This window comes from Talpa occidentalis, unplaced genomic scaffold, assembly GCF_014898055.3.
Source record: "Talpa occidentalis isolate TD23 unplaced genomic scaffold, MPIMG_talOcc4v2.1 talOcc4.13, whole genome shotgun sequence".
Classification (NCBI taxonomy): domain Eukaryota; kingdom Metazoa; phylum Chordata; class Mammalia; order Eulipotyphla; family Talpidae; genus Talpa; species Talpa occidentalis.
This window is the reverse complement of record NW_023601322.1, coordinates 100165403-100184014: the sequence shown is the minus strand read 5'-3', so window position 1 is coordinate 100184014 and position 18612 is coordinate 100165403. Positions and strand designations below refer to the sequence as shown.

At 39.2% G+C, this 18612-nt stretch overlaps 1 protein-coding gene across 9 annotated transcripts in view; it reads right to left on the bottom strand.

Annotated features, from left to right (window-relative positions):
• Positions 1 to 18612, bottom strand: part of LOC119243673 (sodium/hydrogen exchanger 9B1) — a 62974-nt gene that overhangs the window by 1030 nt on the left and 43332 nt on the right. For 8 of the 9 annotated variants that reach the window (XM_054694605.1, XM_037509616.2, XM_054694604.1 and 5 more), the window contains 6 exons: positions 17867 to 18042; positions 14853 to 14959; positions 13487 to 13636; positions 9539 to 9647; positions 8873 to 9009; positions 4842 to 5338 (listed from right to left, as the gene is read on the bottom strand). In XM_054694605.1, coding sequence (XP_054550580.1) covers positions 5126 to 5338; positions 8873 to 9009; positions 9539 to 9647; positions 13487 to 13636; positions 14853 to 14959; positions 17867 to 18042 — 892 coding nt within the window. In that variant the 3' untranslated portion in view covers positions 4842 to 5125. Of the gene's footprint in view, positions 1 to 4841; positions 5339 to 8872; positions 9010 to 9538; positions 9648 to 13486; positions 13637 to 14852; positions 14960 to 17866; positions 18043 to 18612 lie in introns of those variants that run through there. The other variant, XR_008551574.1, reaches the window with a different exon arrangement.

Sequence of the window (18612 nt, the reverse complement as noted above, 5' to 3'; positions counted from 1 at the left end):
TCCACCATGCACTGCTTTGCATGCCACATTGAAGACAGGGCCACAACATCTACTCTACAAATGTACGGAGCTTGAGACTTACAAGCAGTCTTCAGTTATGTTGAAGCTCCAAGAGGTGAAATAAGATCAAGACAGGAGGTGTTGGCCTTACTATAGCTGTGCAGCTACAGAGTAAATAAACACTGGAAGAAATGTAGGGCATGACTTCTTGGAAAAACAAATGACTGGATTTGACCCAAGATGAAATTCAAAATGTTAAGAGACCAATTATCAAATAATTTGAAATGTACTAAGGAGGCAAGAAAGGTAATTCAAATGTTATTTAAATTTTCCATATTTTTTTCAAAAGATTTTATTTATTTATTTATCTATCTATTTATTTATTTATTTATTTTATACATAGAAGCACTGGGTACAGTCAGAAGCGCGGGAGGGGGAGAGAATTCACCAGAGCCAGAGCGGGGAGCAGAGCAGGCAGAAGGACCAAAGTACACTGCTGAGGGGAGCAGCGGGCGGCAGGAGAGGTCTGCGCGCCATGTGGGACCCTCCTCCGGTGGGCGGGGAGCAGCCGGGGATCGAACCGGCACTGCAGAGGCTGCGGGCAGCTTCGCAACCCAGCGCTCAACCGCTGCACCACCGGGGAGGCCCAAAATTTTCCATATTTTTAAAAAAGGAACTCCCTGATTCATTTCATAAAGCTAGGACTAACATTAAGACCCTAATAATGAAATAAGACCCCCCCCAAAAAAACAGGCTTACTTCATATATTAGGATGAAAATGCTAAATAAAAATACAGCACTGTTTAAAAAGAAAGAGTAGTACACTATGTGAAAGAATTATATTTTAGGAATTCAAGAGTTTTGATTTCACTAACTTCGTTATATAACTGAGTCAAAAAAGAAAAAGAAACATGATGATATCAAGAGATAGTGAAGAGGCTAGTGCTAAGATTCAAGAGCCATTCCTGGGGAAACAGAAATGAAACTTATTTATACACAATTACGATTTATGAAAAGGCTACGTATAAAGTGATAACACTACTACTGTTAGGGGGTAGTAGGGAATAAGGGAGGGAGTTAGGGAGGATCCAGTGAAATGGATAAGATTAAAAACTGAAATAATCATTACAAACACAGGAAAACTGTTTATATGATCACATCCCTAGGAAATCCTAGAGATTAGTGAAAAAAAGTTGGATATTAGGTATTTTGAAACAAGGTGAATAAATAAAATATAATTTAAAACATCTTGAAATGCTAATGGGGAAAAAGATCATTCACAATAGCAAAAGAGAAAAAAAGAAAAATATATTTACCAAGAAAGGTACAAAACTAATACCAAAACTACAAAAATGTTACTGAAAGTAATTGAACAAGATTTTAACACATGAAAAAAATCACCATGGTAAAAATGTAAATCTCTTAAAATTAATATACAAGTTCAATAAAATTCACATTAGAAGCATAAGAGCATTTAAAAGTTGAATTTAAATTATTGTAAGCTTCATTAGAATAGTCAGAAAATTCTAAGTAAAAAAAGACTAGGGAGAGGAACTTCATTCACTGGTTATCACAGATAGCATTTATTATGAAGCTTTGGAATCAACCTAAATATAAGAAAAACAACTGCGTTAAATAAGACTAAACAAGATTGGCAGACACTGGGATGGAGACACTGGGAGCAGCGGGCGAGGCAGGAGAGGTCTACTCCCAGTGTCTTCAGTCCATCTGCCTGTTCTCCTCTTTGCTCTCTCTGGTGAATTCTCTCACCCTCCTGCACCTGACCTGTACTCCAGTTCTTCTATGAATAAATCAATCTTTTTTTTTTTTTTTAACAGCTTTCCACAACGGTTGGTCCAGTTTGCACTCCCGCCAGCAATGTAGGAGAGTTCCTTTTTCACCACATCCTCGCCAACATTTGTTGCTTGTTTTTTTTGTTTGTTTGTTTTGCTTTTTGGTTTATTTTATTTCATTTTATTTAAATTTTATTTTTATATTCCCCTTACAATTACAACCCCCTTATTTTGACCCCAAGCCCTCCTTTCCCCGCCCCCACCCCCCATAGAGTGTCTCTGGTTCATAGTTGTTTGTTGATTTTGATATTTTCTTTCTTATAGTTATTCTTTTTCGTGGTCCCTTATTTAAGTTTTCTAGATTCCTGCTATGAGTGAGACCATCTGGTATTTTTCTTTTTCTGGCTTATTTCGCTGAGCATGATCCCTTCCAGCTCCATCCACAAAGAAATGGAAAGACATCCCCTGCTCATGGATTGGAAGAATAAACATTATTAAAATGGCCATCCTACCAAAAGCAATATACAGATTCAATGCTATTCCAATAAAAATTTCAATGTCATTATTCAAAGAAATAGAAAAATTATTGATGAAATTCATATGGAATCACCAAAAACCCCAAATAGCCAAAGCTCTCCTGAAAATAAAGAAGGGAATGGAGGCATCACACTCCCAGACTTCAAACTATACTACAAAGCCATAATCATCAAAACTGCATGGTAGTGGAACAAGAACAGACACATAGACCAATAGAATCGAATAGAAAATCCAGAAATAAACCCACAGATTTATGGTCAACTAATCTTTGACAAAGGAGCAAAGAATATGCACTGGAGCAAAGAAAGTTTGTTCAATAAATGGTGCTGGGAAAACTGGGTCGCTACATGCAAAAGAATGAAGCTTGACTACTACCTCACACCATGCACAAAAACCAACTCAAAATGGATTAAAGAACTAGACATAAGACCTGAAACCATAAAATACATAGAAGGAAATATAGGCGAAACACTACATGACATGCACATCAAAGACATCTTTACAGACACATCACCCAAAGCAGTGATAGTGAAGGCAAAGATAAACAGCTGGGACTACATCAAATTAAAGAGCTTCTGCACAGCAAAAGAGACAATAACAAAAACAAAGAGAAACGCCACCGACTGGGAGAACATTTTTGCACACAACACTAATGATAAAGGACTGATCACAAAAATCTACAAAGAGCTGATGAGACTCAACAAAAACAAAGAAATAATCCAGTCAAAAAATGGGCAGAAGTGGAGCCTCCCCTGGTGGCGCAGCGATTGAGCGCTGGGCTGCGAAGCTGCCTGCAGCCTCTGCAGCAACGGTTCGATCCCAGCCACCAGCGAGGGTCCCACATGGCGCGCAGACCTCTCCTGCCACCCGCTGCTCCCCTCAGCAGTGTATTTCGTCATTCTGCCTGTTCTGTTCCCTGCTCTGGTTCTGGTGAATTCTCTCACCCTCCCGCGCTTCTGACTATACCCAGTGCTTGTATAAATAAATAAATAAATCTTAAAGAAAAAAAAAAATGGGCAGAAGAGCTAAAAAGAAACTTCTCTAAAGTGGAAATGCAAAGGGCCAACAGGCATATGAAAAAATGTTCAACATCACTTGCTATCAGGGAAATGCAAATCAAAACTACAATAAGATACCATCTTAAACCAGTGAGAATGGCACATATTAAAAAAACTAGCAACAACAAATGTTGGCGAGGATGTGGAGAAAAAGGAACTCTCCTGCACTCTTGGTGGGAGCGCAAAATGGTCCAGCCACTGTGAAGATTCCTCAACCTGCTAAAGATGGAGCTGCCATATGATCCAGCAATTCCACTCCTAGGTATTTATCCAAAGGGCACGGAAACATTAATTCAAAAGGGCACCTGTGCGCCTTCCTGGTGGCGCAGCGGTAGAGCGCTGGGTTGTGAAGCTACCCACAGCCTCTGCAGCGCCAGTTCCATCCCCGACCACCAGGTGAGGGTCCCACATGGCGCGCAGACCTCTCCTGCCGCCCGCTGCTCCCCTCAGCAGTGTGTTTTGTCAGTCTGTCTGTTCTGCTCCCTGCTCTGGCTCTGGTGAATTCTCTCACCCTCCCACGCTTCTGACTGTACCCGGTGCTTGTATAAATAAATTAATTAATCTTTAAAAAAAAAAATAAAAGAGCAATGTTTAAAAAAAAAAAAAAGGGCACCTGTACCCCTATGTATATAGCAGCACTACTTACAATAGCTAAGCTATGGAAACAACCCAAATGCCCAAAAATAGATCAAGAAGATGTGGTACATATACACAGTGGACTACTACTCAGCAATCAAAAAAGATAAACTCATGCAATTTGCAGCAACATGGATGGAGCTGGAAGGGATCATCCTCAGTGAAATAAGCCAGAAAGAAAAAGAAAAATACCAGATGGTTTCTCTCACACATAACAGGAATTTAGAAAACCTAAATAAGGGACCAGGAAAAGACTAATTATAATAAAGTAAAAGTCAAAATCAACAAGCAATAATAAACTAAATATACACTACTGGGGGGAAGAGGGTGGAGGAGGAAGTAGGATCAAAACAAGAGGGGGTGGGAATTGTATGGGAATTATAACCAAGATGAAAATGCATACATTGTGCAAAAATGAAAAATAATGTAAAAATATATAAAATTTAAAAAATAATAATAAATAAAGGCGGTATGTTTTATTCCTGTCTTTTTTTTTTTTTTTTTTTTTTGCAGATTTATTTATTTTATTTATACAAGCACTGGGTACAGTCAAAAGCACAGGAGGGTGAGAGAATTCACCAGAGCCAGAGCAGGGAACAGAACAGGCAGACAGACGGAGGACACTACTGAGGGGAGCAGCAGGCGCGGCAGGAGAGGTCTGCGGGCCATGTGGGACCCTCACCAGAGGCCGGGGATCAAACCGCTGCGCCACTGGGGAGGCCTTATTCCTGTCTTTTTTTTTTTCTTGTAATCTTTATCAATGAATTACGAAATGGATGGGGAGTGAACTCTCCTGCTGGGGAACAGCGGCTCTTACCTTCCTGGCACCAGCTTCATTTCACCTTGCATTATGCTTAGCTTGTATTATGACACAAATCCAGCCTCATGGATGACTATGTTCCTGAAATATGTAAATACTAAGAGTGCATTCTACATTGTTATTAACTTGGGAATCAAAAAATCATATGAAAGCTCTATAGAGAAATAACATATTTATTAAATCCTTGGTTCTATATACAGGCTTCACATATTTGTACCTTTTAATTTTTCTCTCGTTTAAGAGAATGCATTAAAAGCAGCAGGCAGGTGATGCAAATAACCTTAATGAAACGTTGATCCTGACCAGTCTGTCTTGACAAGGCTTGGATTGTGGTGTGTGAGAATTCTGGTGCCCAGGATGCTGATGAACAGAGCTCCGTTTGGGGCTGTGATCAAGATGGCTAGAAAGGCTACTGTCATCACATGCTGCGAGTACATTTCCAAGTGGGGCGCACTGGCTCTTGCTGTTTCTAGAGCGAGAGGACCTAACACAGCCTGTGTTTGGGGAGGAAAGATAAGTCATTAAGGGAAATGTCAAACATAGCATATAATAAAAGTAAATGGCTCTGTCCAAATAAACCTAGCATTAGACTATCAGAAGAGAGAGGAGATAAAGCACCGAGGAATTCTCATGAATCACTCAAATCTGTGTTCTTCCTCGCCACGTAATTCAGTGGAAGGGAAAGTGACAAATCAGCAGGTGGACTGGTGAGGCTGACTTTGTGTTCTTTCATGTCGACTTTCCCTGGGAGGGAGAGCTTTGCTGTCAGACTTTACCATGAACCTCTGGAGTCTTGGCCACAAGACGACAACACAAAACAAAACATTACGCTTTCTTGTGGCTCTCCAGATTTCTGTTGCTAATTTTATTGTTTCCCTACATGGGAGACTGAGGAACATAGTAAAACTGACAAGAAATCAGGGAGTCTAGCAAACGGGGTTTCAATTCTAGTTTTGTACAACCAGGTAAGTGACCTTTACAAGTGACTCAAGCTGTCCAAGCTTCTACTTGGTTACTTATAAAATGAAAACATAGTATTACCTCGCTGGATGGTAATGATGATTAAATAGGTTAATGCAAAGAATAATAGGCATTCACATGCTAGTAAGTTTCTCTCCCTACTCACCCCTCTCCCTGTGCCAGTCAGGGAATGAATTCCTTTGAATTCTTTGTTTTAGAATAACCCTAACGGGCCACAGGATTTCCCCCAGTCATCTTCTAGCAGATTTGCTTTTAATAACATAAAGTAAATATCCTATTGATCCTTTTCTTCTATTTATTAACCTAAGCATGAAATTATCTTAAATTCTTCAGAGGTTAACTACAAATATATAATCGTCCGTGGAGTTGCAAAATAACACCATAATGATGGAAACATTCCCTCTCATATGTGACATTATCGCCAAAGAACCCCTCAATTTACAATCACGCTCCATATTTCAAATTACTGATTAAAAGTTGTATAGTTTGATGTAACTTCTTGTTAACTGAACACAAGGAGTATGCTAGATGATGGGAAGAAAAAGATAGACAGAAAACCATCTTCAACAAATCTAATAGTTCAGAAGACTTAAGCACCAAAGAGCTGCCCCAAAACCCACTGACTTTTAACAGAGGATGACAATGATAATGGTGGCACTCACAAGAGTGATGCTCATGGAGTTTGACAGCATCTACCACGTGGCAGTTATTGGCTCACTTAATCCACATGGCAACGCTATGTGACATGGGGACTCCTGTTACATGATAGATGATGAATGATTTCTAATAACTGAGAATTATTATTTTATTAGAAGAATCCAGTTAGTAAACTGATCTTACATTTGTGAACTAAATTATTTCTCCTCTTAATATCGTCCCTCTTCCACTCTAGTTTTTACCAGTATTCTTACACAGAGGAAAGGACTAAACTGTAGCCAATTCTATATCAGCAGCAGAGAAAGAAGGAAGGGGATGAAGGTGAAAAATCACTAGATTTGAAACTTAGTTATTTGTTGACCCTTGCAATGTAAAGATAATTGTAGATCCAGCTCATTTGTGACATTATCATCATCTGCTGTGGTCGTGACTCAATTGTACAAGAAATTAATTTTCTGTCTTGCCAGAGCCTAGAATGACCTTCTACTCATGGCACAGAGTAAGCCTGAGCCCAACAAATAGGGGTAGAAGCAGACGAAAGTGCAGGACCTGAGTGGGGAGGCTCCTGCCTCAAGCCTCCTTTTCTTTTCCCCTGCTTTATGGAAATTATGAAATAATAAAACAAAATCACATGTAGTGTTGGAAGGAGAGAGACAAAAGAGATACACACTGCTTATAGATTATTTCCTACAGCAGGGATTAAAAATAAAACTTATTGTTTATATTAACTGAAGGCAAACAACAGCAAAACTGTAACAGACTAGTCAAGCACTTCATGTGGAGAGTTCCTTTAATCCTCAAAATACCTGTAACAGACACAACCACACGCCTCTCTGTACAACAAGGAAATGCTCTATACAACAAACATAAAAATTACAGGCAAGTAAGTATCTAAAACAGGCACTTGGCTCCTTGGACCTGTTCTTCTAACCATAACACATAGAAGATTTTGTCTCATGGAAACTCACAGGTTTCTGTTTTGGAATAACACCGGAAAAAAGAATCTCAGGAAATTAAGACATTATGTTGCCAGGATAAAGTCTCTAAAGATAAGTAGCACAACATTTTAGTAGGAGAAGCATATCATTGAATTAAAGAGCAAAACTAGCAGGTCTCTCATTCATTCATCATTCTTTCTTGTACGCTTCAATGCTTACTAATTGTAAACATTAACTAAAATACTTATTGTAAGCACCTCTTATGTGGCAGACACTATTTTAATTACCAGGGAAAAAAATTAGAAACTGAACATGTCCTTCCCATACAGTCTAGTGGAGAGGTTCAGACATTAGTCAAATACTTACACAAATGAAATGTATTAATTTAAAATAACGTGCACTCATGTGTGGGGAGTGGGTAGCAGGAATAGGGAACATATATTTTTAAAAGAATCAATGTGTCTCCAGATACTTTAACATCATAACATTTCGTTCTATAATACTTAGCAAAATGTAAAAATTACAGTATTCATATATGCTTTTGTTATTTTTTTTGCATGTAGAAGAACTGGGGTGTAGGCCAGCCATGCATGGGGTGAGAGGTGCAGGGGTGGACAGAGTGGAGAGCAGAACAGGAAGATCTACTGAAGCACACTGCTGAGGGAAGCAGCGGGCAAGACAGATGAGGTCTGCTGCACCATGTGAGTCAGCTCCCTGGCTGAATTGAACTCTGGCCAATGCGGTGATAGTGCCGAGACTTAACCCTTAAGCCACTAGGGAGGTCCCTCATATATACTTTAACTTGTATTTTAGGAAGATAAAAATTCTTTTCATCAATTTAGTATTTGTCATTAAAAGTACATTTTTCAACTCAGTGATCAAAAAGATTAACTCATACGTTGTTTTGGGGCAACACAGATGGAGCTGGAAGGGATTATATTAAGCGAAGTAAGCCTGAAGGAAAAGATAAATATTGGATGGTTTCACTTAGATGTGGAACATAGAGAAAAGGAACAAAGGGTCAGGAAAACGACAAAACTTGCAAGCTGACCATAGAATCTGAGGCCTACAGCAGGGGAGGAGGTGGGAGAGGACCAGAACAGGGAAGGAAAGAGCACAAGGGATGGTGGGAATGGATGGATCATGGGGACAGTGGTGGGGGGAGAACCACAGGGACAACACCTGAGGGGAAAGACCAAACACTGTCCAAAAATTAACAATGATGTAAGAAAATAAATGAATTTAATAGAAATATAAATAAAAGTACATTTTTCAATTTAAAATATAAAATGATTGGTAATTATAGTGAGTAGTTATAATCAATTATTTTTTTACCCCCTACCCCAACCAAACAGTTTAAGGCTAACAGCCTACAATTTGTGATTGTAGTTAACAGTTTCCATTTAAAAAATCATCAACTTTAAAAGTATTAGAATGACAATATATTCTCACCTGGACGGTAGCTTTAGGTATCCATGCTAAAGCAATAAATATTTTCTCCTTAAAACTAAAACCAGCAAAAGATGAAATTACAAATGTGAAAGAGATTCGAACCAACAACGCCAGGGTTATGGACGCAGCACAAATGCCTGCAACAGTGAAAACAAGCACAGTCAACCAGGAATCGGGGAAGGAGTTTTCATGCTCAGAGATAGGATTTGTAAAAGTACTGAAAGCATTTTAAGGCTAAGCTTCTTTATGTCTTTGTTTTTTAAGTAAATATAATAATCATAAAGAATATAAATGATTGACACGTCTATGAAAAGTGCAAGAGATTACTGGATAGTGGTGGTAATATGAAAAACAAGATAGATTACATGTATTCAGTTCGGGGATGACTTTGACTTCTATTATGAAGTCAAAGTATGAAAGCATTCCAGAGATGCTGCTGGTATCTACTATCTTCCCTCAGGAAAGGATCAGTGTCCATTTCCTTAGGCTGCTGGGGGAAGACACTCAGGGCTGCCTGTGGTGAAGGTCTGAGAGCACGTGTGTGCTCCTGCGTCAGCATGCATGTCTCAAGAGGCTTGTGAATGACTCAAAGACATAAATAAAAAAATGATTCAGAGTTTTCTTAAATATTTCAAAATCATGTTTTATTCCTCTAATCATTCTTACCAATAGCATTATTTCTAAGAGATGCAACAGATACTTCCCAGCCAACCAAACCAAAGAGAAGGGGCTGAAAAACATTCCAAGTTTTTGCTATAATGATTTGGACTTTAACCTGTAGACAAAGAAATACATTTTTAGTTACTATAGCACATAAAAATAACTATTTCAGAAACTGAAGGTCTTTCTTAGAATTTAATAAACTTAGTTTTATTTTAAGAAAAAAGTTTAAAACAATAAAAATTAGTAAAGGTTAGTTCTTGTACTCAAACACCAAGTAGAATTTGATTAAAAAATATCTACAAAGTTATAAAATAAAAATATTAGTTGGTAATTTTGACATGGATCAACTAAGGTCTTCGGAGTTCCAGATGGGTCCTATGGTTCCGTAAGAGATGCAGCTTTTGACTGGAAGGCGGCTCAGAGAGACAGAAAGAACTGCACTGTACCTGACGAAAATATGCTCAAGTTCATGCAGGCCTGTTAGCTCTCAAGAGGGAGCTAGGGAGACCTCTACTAACTGTTTCACAAGAGTCCTGACATTTTCCAAGTTAGCAGGAAACACTCTGGTGAGCCTGTATGGCCTGCTTCCAATGGACCCATGTTGAAACTTCAAAGTTGCTGTTTTCTTAAAAATCAAACCAAAATGGGGCCTCCCCTGGTGGTGCAGCGGTTGAGCATTGGGCTGTGAAGCTGCCTGCAGCCTCTGCAGCGCTGGTTCGATCCCCGGCCACCGGCGAGGGTCCCACATGGCGTGACAGACCTCTCCTGCCGTGCCCGCTGCTCCCCTCAGCAGTGTATTTTGTCAGTCTGCCTGTTCTGTTCCCTGCTCTGGCTCTGGTGAATCCTCTCACCCTCCCGTGGTGCTTCTGACTGTACCCAGTGCTTGTATAAATAAATAAATAAATAAATCTTAAAAAAAAAAAATCAAACCAAAATGTGTAATAGATTGTTATTTGGTTGCCTGCCCATCTTCCCTTCCTGGGAACAAAGCCCTCCCAGTGCTACTTCCTCAATTAGGTGGCTATATCAAAGGGCCTTACTGACATAACAGCAGTCTGCCTTGTCTCCAGGATTTGCATGAAGATATTTTAATATTTTGGGCGGGCTTATCATTTTTTTACAGAAGACATCTAAAAGTTAATATCCTTCATTTGGAGGCAAAAATTATCTACATAACTATTTCTCTATAACTGAGTTTTCTGATTGCCATTTATGAAAGTAGGAAGGGAAAAAACAGTATTATTCTTCCATACAACACATTATTCTGCTTTTTAATTTTAATCCTTAGAATCTATTCTTTACTGTTTGATTGATATTAACACATAAAAATAATTCTAGTAGTTTTCATGTTATTTACCAAATTGTTATTCATTATTTACCATTTATTTTGTAATTACGATTTTATGGAAAACTAAACAAATGCCAATATGACTCTTGGGTAGGGAAATGTCTCAGGGTGGGTAAGAACAGACAATGAATAATTATAATGAAGAATCTTTTCTATTCATATTACATTTGAGGCATAAAACTACATTGATTTAAAAGAAAAATATTGGATGGTTTCACTTATAGGAGGAATGTAGAGGAACCAAATAAGGGATCTGGAAAAAAAATAACTATAATAAGGTAAAAATCAAAATCAAAATCAACAGGCAACCATAGACCAGAGACATTCTGTAGGGGAGGAGGAGGGTGAAGGTACAGGACAGAGGTGGGAAGAGCACAAGAAAGGGACTATGGTGATGGTGTACAGGTGAATTGGTGGTGGGAACTTCACAGGAAATCATACATTGTACAAAAATGAAGGATGATGTAATAAATATAAATATATATAAATGATAATAAAAATGAAATCAGAACACATACAGATAATCAAAAAATAAAAAAATATATAGAGTGGTATTGCACAGGAAAAGTTAAGTAGGATTAAGCAGATCCCAGAAATGAATTAACATACATGTGAGAATTTAGTTCATGTTAAAAGAGGCATATAAAAATGAGTGAGTAATTAATAGCCAATATAAATAACTTGGCCAAAAAATGATTAGTCAATGTCTATGCATCTAAATGCACATCTGTAGCTATCTAATGTGTGTGTTCAGAGATGTATGTCTGTGAATACATACACACATTACACATAAACACAGACACGAAAACCCTTGACCACAGCACTCACAGAAATTCCAGATGGGCGAAAGAATGAAATGCAAAAACAAAACAAAAACTACCACATGTTAGATATATACAAAATATTGTACTATTTATAATCATATTATCATTGGTAAAGTAATCCTTCTTAAACAAGATACAGAATCCAAAACCAGAAAAGACAAACTGACAGGTTTGACTACAGGAAAACCTTACTTTCATGTAAAAGATACCATAAAGTTGAAGATAAGCAAAAATTATCTGCACCGTACACATACCAGGAGATGAGTAACCCTAACATACAGAAAAACTGTACAGATTAAGAACAAAAAGGCAGGGCCTCCCTGGTGGCGCAGCGGTTGAGCGCTGGGTTGCAAAGCTGCCGGCGACCTCTGCGGCGCCGGTTCGATCCCCGGCTGCTCCCCGGCCACCGGAGGAGGGTCCCACATGGCGCGCAGACCTCTCCTGCCGCCCGCTGCTCCCCTCAGCAGTGTACTTCGGTCCTTCTGCCTGCTCTGCTCCCTGCTCTGGCTCTGGTGAATTCTCTCACCCTCCCGCGCTTCTGACTGTACCCAGTGCATGTATAAACAAAACGAACGAACAAACAAACAAATAAAAAAAAAAAAAAAACATGCCTCTATAAGAACAAAAAGGCAAATAAGCTAATTAAAAATGGGCAAAGAGTATAACAGGTAGTTAAAAAAGAACATATTAATAGAACTATACTCTATGCAGCAAAGAAATTAAGTAAAAAATAAGGTTATATAGTTTTTTACCCATCAGATTTTGTAAAAGCTATAATTATGGACAATATCCAGCATTTCTGATGAGTTGAGGGACTAGGGTCTCTTCTGAACTGTTGGTGGCAGAGTAAATTTAAAAATATCCTCTGAAGGGATAATTGGCAGTACCCATCAAAATAAATAAACATATTGTTATGGAGCAACCCGATACAAAATGGGTTGCCTGGCTGTGGGTCCTCACCCGCTTAAAAGGGACTTACTAATACTCCACTACAGACACACACAAAAGGTTAATAAAGGTTTATTTACAAGGGGAAGGGAATTAAGAAAATGTACAAGTCAGGGAGAAAATAGGGAAATAAAGTCTTTAATGCGTCCTACCCGATCCGCTGACCTGGAAACCCAAAGGCATTCTCAGAGCTGGCCCCTCCGCTGCGAGCTGGCGGAGAGCCAAAATGGGGGATCGTCTCCAAAGCCCACGTGTCTGGTCTTATACCAAACCTGGCTGCTTAACCCCATCCTCCTCCGGTCCCAGTCACCTTCCCTTTGGTTGGGTGGTGATGGGATTTGGAGTTCCCAGTGTCTTTTGGCTCTGGTCTGAAGTGGGGGTGGAGTCCACAAAGCCTGTATGGAATTAGCTTTAGGACATCCTTTTTCCCCTAACAATACCATTTCTAAATCTAGCAACTCCACTGCTAGGAATTTTTTAACATAAAAGTACTTGGATATTTACAAAAAGACACATAAGCAGAACTGTTCATGGCAGCATTGTTTGTAATCACCAAAAAATGGAAATGATCTAAATGTTATACCGCATTAAAACTCAGGGCAAAGGAAGAGGCGTGATGTGATAATTCAACTTCTGACTGCATTTTACTGTATTTCCAGGTACTTTTCTTAAATATTTTATTTCCTGGATTGATTCACTCACTTTCTTGAAAACACAAACTTTGCAAACATCTTTCAACTAAAAAAAGGAGATTTTATAAATGTCCCTTACAGATATGTAAAAGTGCAGTGATTTAACCTTTTCAAAGGGTGATGTGTCACAAATAGTCACCTTTTCTTTGGACCAATGTATCCCCGAAGAGAAGGTCAGCACCAGGCTGCACAGCCCCCCAGCGGCGTGTAGACCTGAGCGATGGCTGCCCAGGACGACAGAGACACCCATGCTCAGCACCAGGAATGCTCTCTTCAGGGCAAGGTCTGTCTAGAAATAGACAGAAACAGATATTAATTTACATTACAAGCACAAGATTTATATGATCTGTTATTCCTTACTGACTCATTGATTCCATGTCTATACCTTATATTAAATAATGTCTAAAATTTTTTTTTTTTTAATTTTTTTTATAGAGGCATGTTTATTTATTTGTTTGTTCTGTTTACACATGCACTGGGTACAGTCAGAAGCGCGGGAGGGGGAGAGAATTCACCAGAGCCAGAGCAGGGAGCAGAGCAGGCAGAGGGACCGAGGTACACTGCTGAGGGGAGCAGCGGGCGGCAGGGGAGGTCTGCGTGCCATGTGGGACCCTCCTCCGGTGGCCGGGGAGCAGCCGGGTAGCGAACCGGCGCTGCGGAGGCTGAGGGCAGCTTCGCAACCCAGCGCTCAACCGCTGCGCCACCGGGGAGGCCCTAATGTCTAAAATTTTGACATTTTTCCTCACCAAATAGTTTAGCAGACTTGTACCAAGTGACAATACTTGGAATTATTGACTTTCATCTCCTGCCGTATCTCTGATACTAAGGCCAGTAAAATGGTTGTAATACTTTACCTATAAGTGAAGAAGGAAGGAAATAGACCCATATAACCTGCAGTCCATATAAGACATTCAATATAGTTTTCAAAATAAACTTCTGAGTCTCTCCTTAGCCAAGATACTGTTACAGGGAAATTAAGTTGGAAATTACAGAAATATAAAAGTAATGGCACATCCTCTAGGGCAGGGAAGAGTTGCGTTTAACAGTGTTGAAAAATCAAAGGGAATGGGAATCAGTTTAAATGGGAACATATACAGAGATAAAGGGGAATCCTTTCCCTCAAAAATGTTCAAAGTAAAGATTGAGGGGAAAATGATTAGGGAAATCTTTTTCCTGATAGGATGAGTCCTATCAGAAGTCCTCAATCACAATTTAGTGAAGAAAGGGGTGGAGTGGGTAGGAGAGGGCACTCTGGTTTTAGCGCAGTCTTCTGATATTCCCTGTTATTTAAGCCAGGAAGCAGAGACTGCCATCAAGACCACTGATTTGTATCAATCACAGCCATGCTTGGTGTAAGGAGAGAGTAGGCATTGGGGGCTACTTTTGGGCAAAGGGAATTTAAACATTAAATTTAGTATTTCAAGGATCTTCCAAAAGGTCAAGTTTCTGCAAGAAATATCTAATACTATATTTCATTAAAAAAAAATCTGTATTTTTCAGTTTACCTGATCTCTACTTGGAAAATATCGCAGAAACATTCCCAAAACAGCTCCTACCAGCACACCAATAAATACGTCCCGACAAGAGAATAAGAGATTACGAAGCACACCACCTGTCAGGGCACACAAAGTGAGGAACACATTTCACCACAAAATATTTTCACACACCCGATAGATGGGAAAATCAGATCTAGGTGGCTCATAAAGAAAGGTAAGTATTTTATAGAATATACAAATATGGACCTTAAATATTTACATATGGGAGAACATACACAGATCTATTTGATAAATTAAATATGGACTTTCAGATAACTTAATATATACGCACAAATCAGAAATGTACATAGAATACGTAGGCCACAACACAAAGAGGAAGTCACTATGGTGCTCCCCTAATGCACCCAACCTAAAAAGACCAGGTGGGGGGAAGAGGAAGGGACAGAGAATGACAAAGGAACACCCCCGGCACCCAGCATATCTATGGTTGGTAATGTTTCTTTTCTGATGTACTATTATGACAAAGAAAAAGTAATTTAAACATAAGAAATTTTTAATAACAATAAAAAGATTTATTCCTGGGTCAATCCAAGGAATATTCAAGGGTCAACTTTTAAGTATATATACATATATTTTATGTATCCCTATGTTTTACTGTAAAAAGTTAAATAAAATGATCCTGAGTCACAAAAAGCTTATGTCCTGTATCTTTAGCTCAGTAAGGGTTGTAAATACATATATTTTTCTTTATTAGAAATGATTTTCGATGAAAATTACCAGAAATGGAGCATCACAAGAGCAAGATGGTGGAATGGGAAGACCCAGAACACCAATCCCCCACAGAGGCACCTGTGTAACATATATAGCCCAAGAATTTTTATCAGACTCCACAAACCAATTTAGAAGTTGCAGTACCACAGGTAAGCTCCACACCAACAGTAGCGGTAGTGAGACAAGCAAAGGAGCCACATTATAGCAGTGATGGCCGTTCCCAAGCCACCACGACTGGGGATAATAAGGAGCAATTGCCCAACTTCTGGAGACCCTCAGGAGGGAAAGAAGACCGGAAGAGAAGTCTAGCAGTCGAACTTTGTGGGAGGCTGGCCTCTGTCTTGCTTGCCTCAGAACTGGCATACGTGGATGCTGTGGGCTGAGGAAAGCAAAGAGGAGCTTGGAGGCTTGCAGCACCAGACCACTTGCAGCACTGCAGGCTGGCAGCCGAGGAAGCAAGTGGCCACCAGCTTGAGAAACTGGGAAATTCCACGCAATGCCCAGAGAAGATGCATCTCCAGAGAAGCCTGAGAGCCTGCCTAAATGTCAAGCCACACTGTCTGATGGAGGTTTTCTCCTCTATGAAACTAGTCTGTAAGATTGAAAAATTAATAGTTTTTCAAATGCCACCAAATCCCACAAAACAATGACACATATGAAAAAAGAAAGTAACACAGCCAAATCAAAGGAGCAAAATAGATCACCAGAAACTGATTATAAAATGTGTACATACATGCATTACCTGATAAATAATTCAAAATATTATGGGGTCAACTTCAAATGTCAACAGATTAATTATAATGCAGCCAATGCAATACTATACAACCACTAAACATGCCATAGAAATGTGTTTACTGAAAAGAAACGTATGTGATACACAGTTAAGTGCAAAACAACTTAGTTTAGAAGAAAGTATGATCAGTAATTTTATAAGATAGGAAGGGGGAGGAAAAGAGGGAGTGGGAAGAAAGATGAGGAGGAGGTGGAAGGATTTCTCCTTCCTCCTGGTCGTCCTCTAGGTAGATTTACATCAAAAGATTCAGAATCATTCTTGGGAGGATGATTACTGCAGATCTTATTTCTATCTTTCCCCTGGTTTCCTTATTTATTTATATCTTATGGTTTTAAGAGAAACTATAAATACTACTTTTCAATTTAAGATATTTTGATGCTTCAACAAAACAGAATACTGAACTTCAAACACTACAGAAAACAAAAGCATTACTAAATGTAGGAATGTTTACGTCACAGTATCTGCAGTGACACCCAAGACCAAATGTCAAATTCCAAAGAAAATGGAAACACTAATTGGAAAAGACAGATGCACTCCTATGTGTACGTACACACACACACACACACACACACACACACACACACACGATTACTTATTAGCAATGAAAAACAATAAAACCTTCACATTTGCAACACCACCAATGGACCTTGAGTGTATTATGCTAAAGGCAGTAAGTCAGACAGAAAAACACAAAGAAGCATGATGCCAATTTTATGTGAATTCTAAAAACCAAAACAAAGGAGCAAAGAAAACAAAATCTAGCTCACTGACGTGGAGAACAGGCTGGTGGCTGCCAGAAGGAAGGGCACAGTGTGGCAGGTAAAGGGACGAATGGGGTCAAGAAGCACAAACTTCCAGTTATAAAATAAATAAGGGATATAATATACAATGAAATACTGAATCATTAGGTTGTGCACCTGAAACTCTCGACACATAATGCCATGTGTCAATCACACCTCAAAAAATCCCAGCAAAACCCAAATATCACTTTGGGATTCACAAGTATTGCAGGATGTGGTCCTACTAGTGCTGGAAGAGCACTTAGCTGTCCAAGCTTTCTCTATTAAGTTGTCTTACTAAAAGAGCAACCAGTATTTCGTAATGATAGTCAAAAAAGTACACTTCAAAAATATCTATTAAATGTATCAGTAGTACTAATAACAGTACTGCTTAAATTTTTCTGTTGAAGAATGTGATAAAATTTCAGAGCAATGGGATCAGATAAAGAGTCATAACATGGGTTTTAAATCAACTGAAATATGTGGTGTTACAACAAAATTATTTGTGTTAAGTAGTGGTTTCCAAATGAAATTTCTTCCCTGGCCTACAGTGAGCTTTGTGCAAAGAAGAAGATGTTAAATGAAGAAGTCTTGGTTAGTTAAAGCAGTAAAGTCAGAATCGCAGTCTAAAGGACTACCGAGGGCAGCAGAGGCAGGCAGCCGCCGCACTTTCCGTTTACCTGAGGAGAACACTATGCTGTAGCATGTATTGAATCCAGTGATAGCCACGATGTCATCCACACTGCTAGCGGCTATCAGTACGGTTGGAATGCCTTTCTTAATACCATATCCTCTTTCTTGCAAAAGGAGCATGGAAGGGACAACAATAGCAGGAGAGACAGCACCTACTACAAAACTGAAAGAAAGACTCTGAAAACCAATTTTAAAATATCATTTTAACCAAACAGAGTTCTACAAGCTTTACAACAAATACATTAACTATTACAATAATTTCAAATGTAAAAATTCTGCTTTTGAGTGAGTCATACAATGGAGATAAAATTTTCATTCTCTTCAGCACTGACTAAAATTTTACAGATTTCATTCACCATGTGGGGCTGAGCTCAAATTGCAGCCTCCCCGCCATTCCTAAACCCACTGAAGTGAAATAGTAAATATAATAGGAAAGTCCATAACCTAACTAGAAGACAAAGGGGGTTCTTGATGAACAAGAAACCCAGTGTGCTCCAGGATCAGGAAACAGAGGGGTTTGGGGTGAGCAAGGTCGGGGGGTTAAGTGAAGACTGCTCAGAGATATGCCGACCATCTGAAAATGCTCTGAGCCCAGAAATGACAGAGGCTGGGAGGGGGCTAAGGACACCGCGGGGTGATTACTTGGAGAACCCCTGAGACAATGTTCACTCTCCCACGCCGTTTCTGCCTGCAGAAGGGGTCAGAAAGGAACTGAGATATCTGCCCAAAGAAG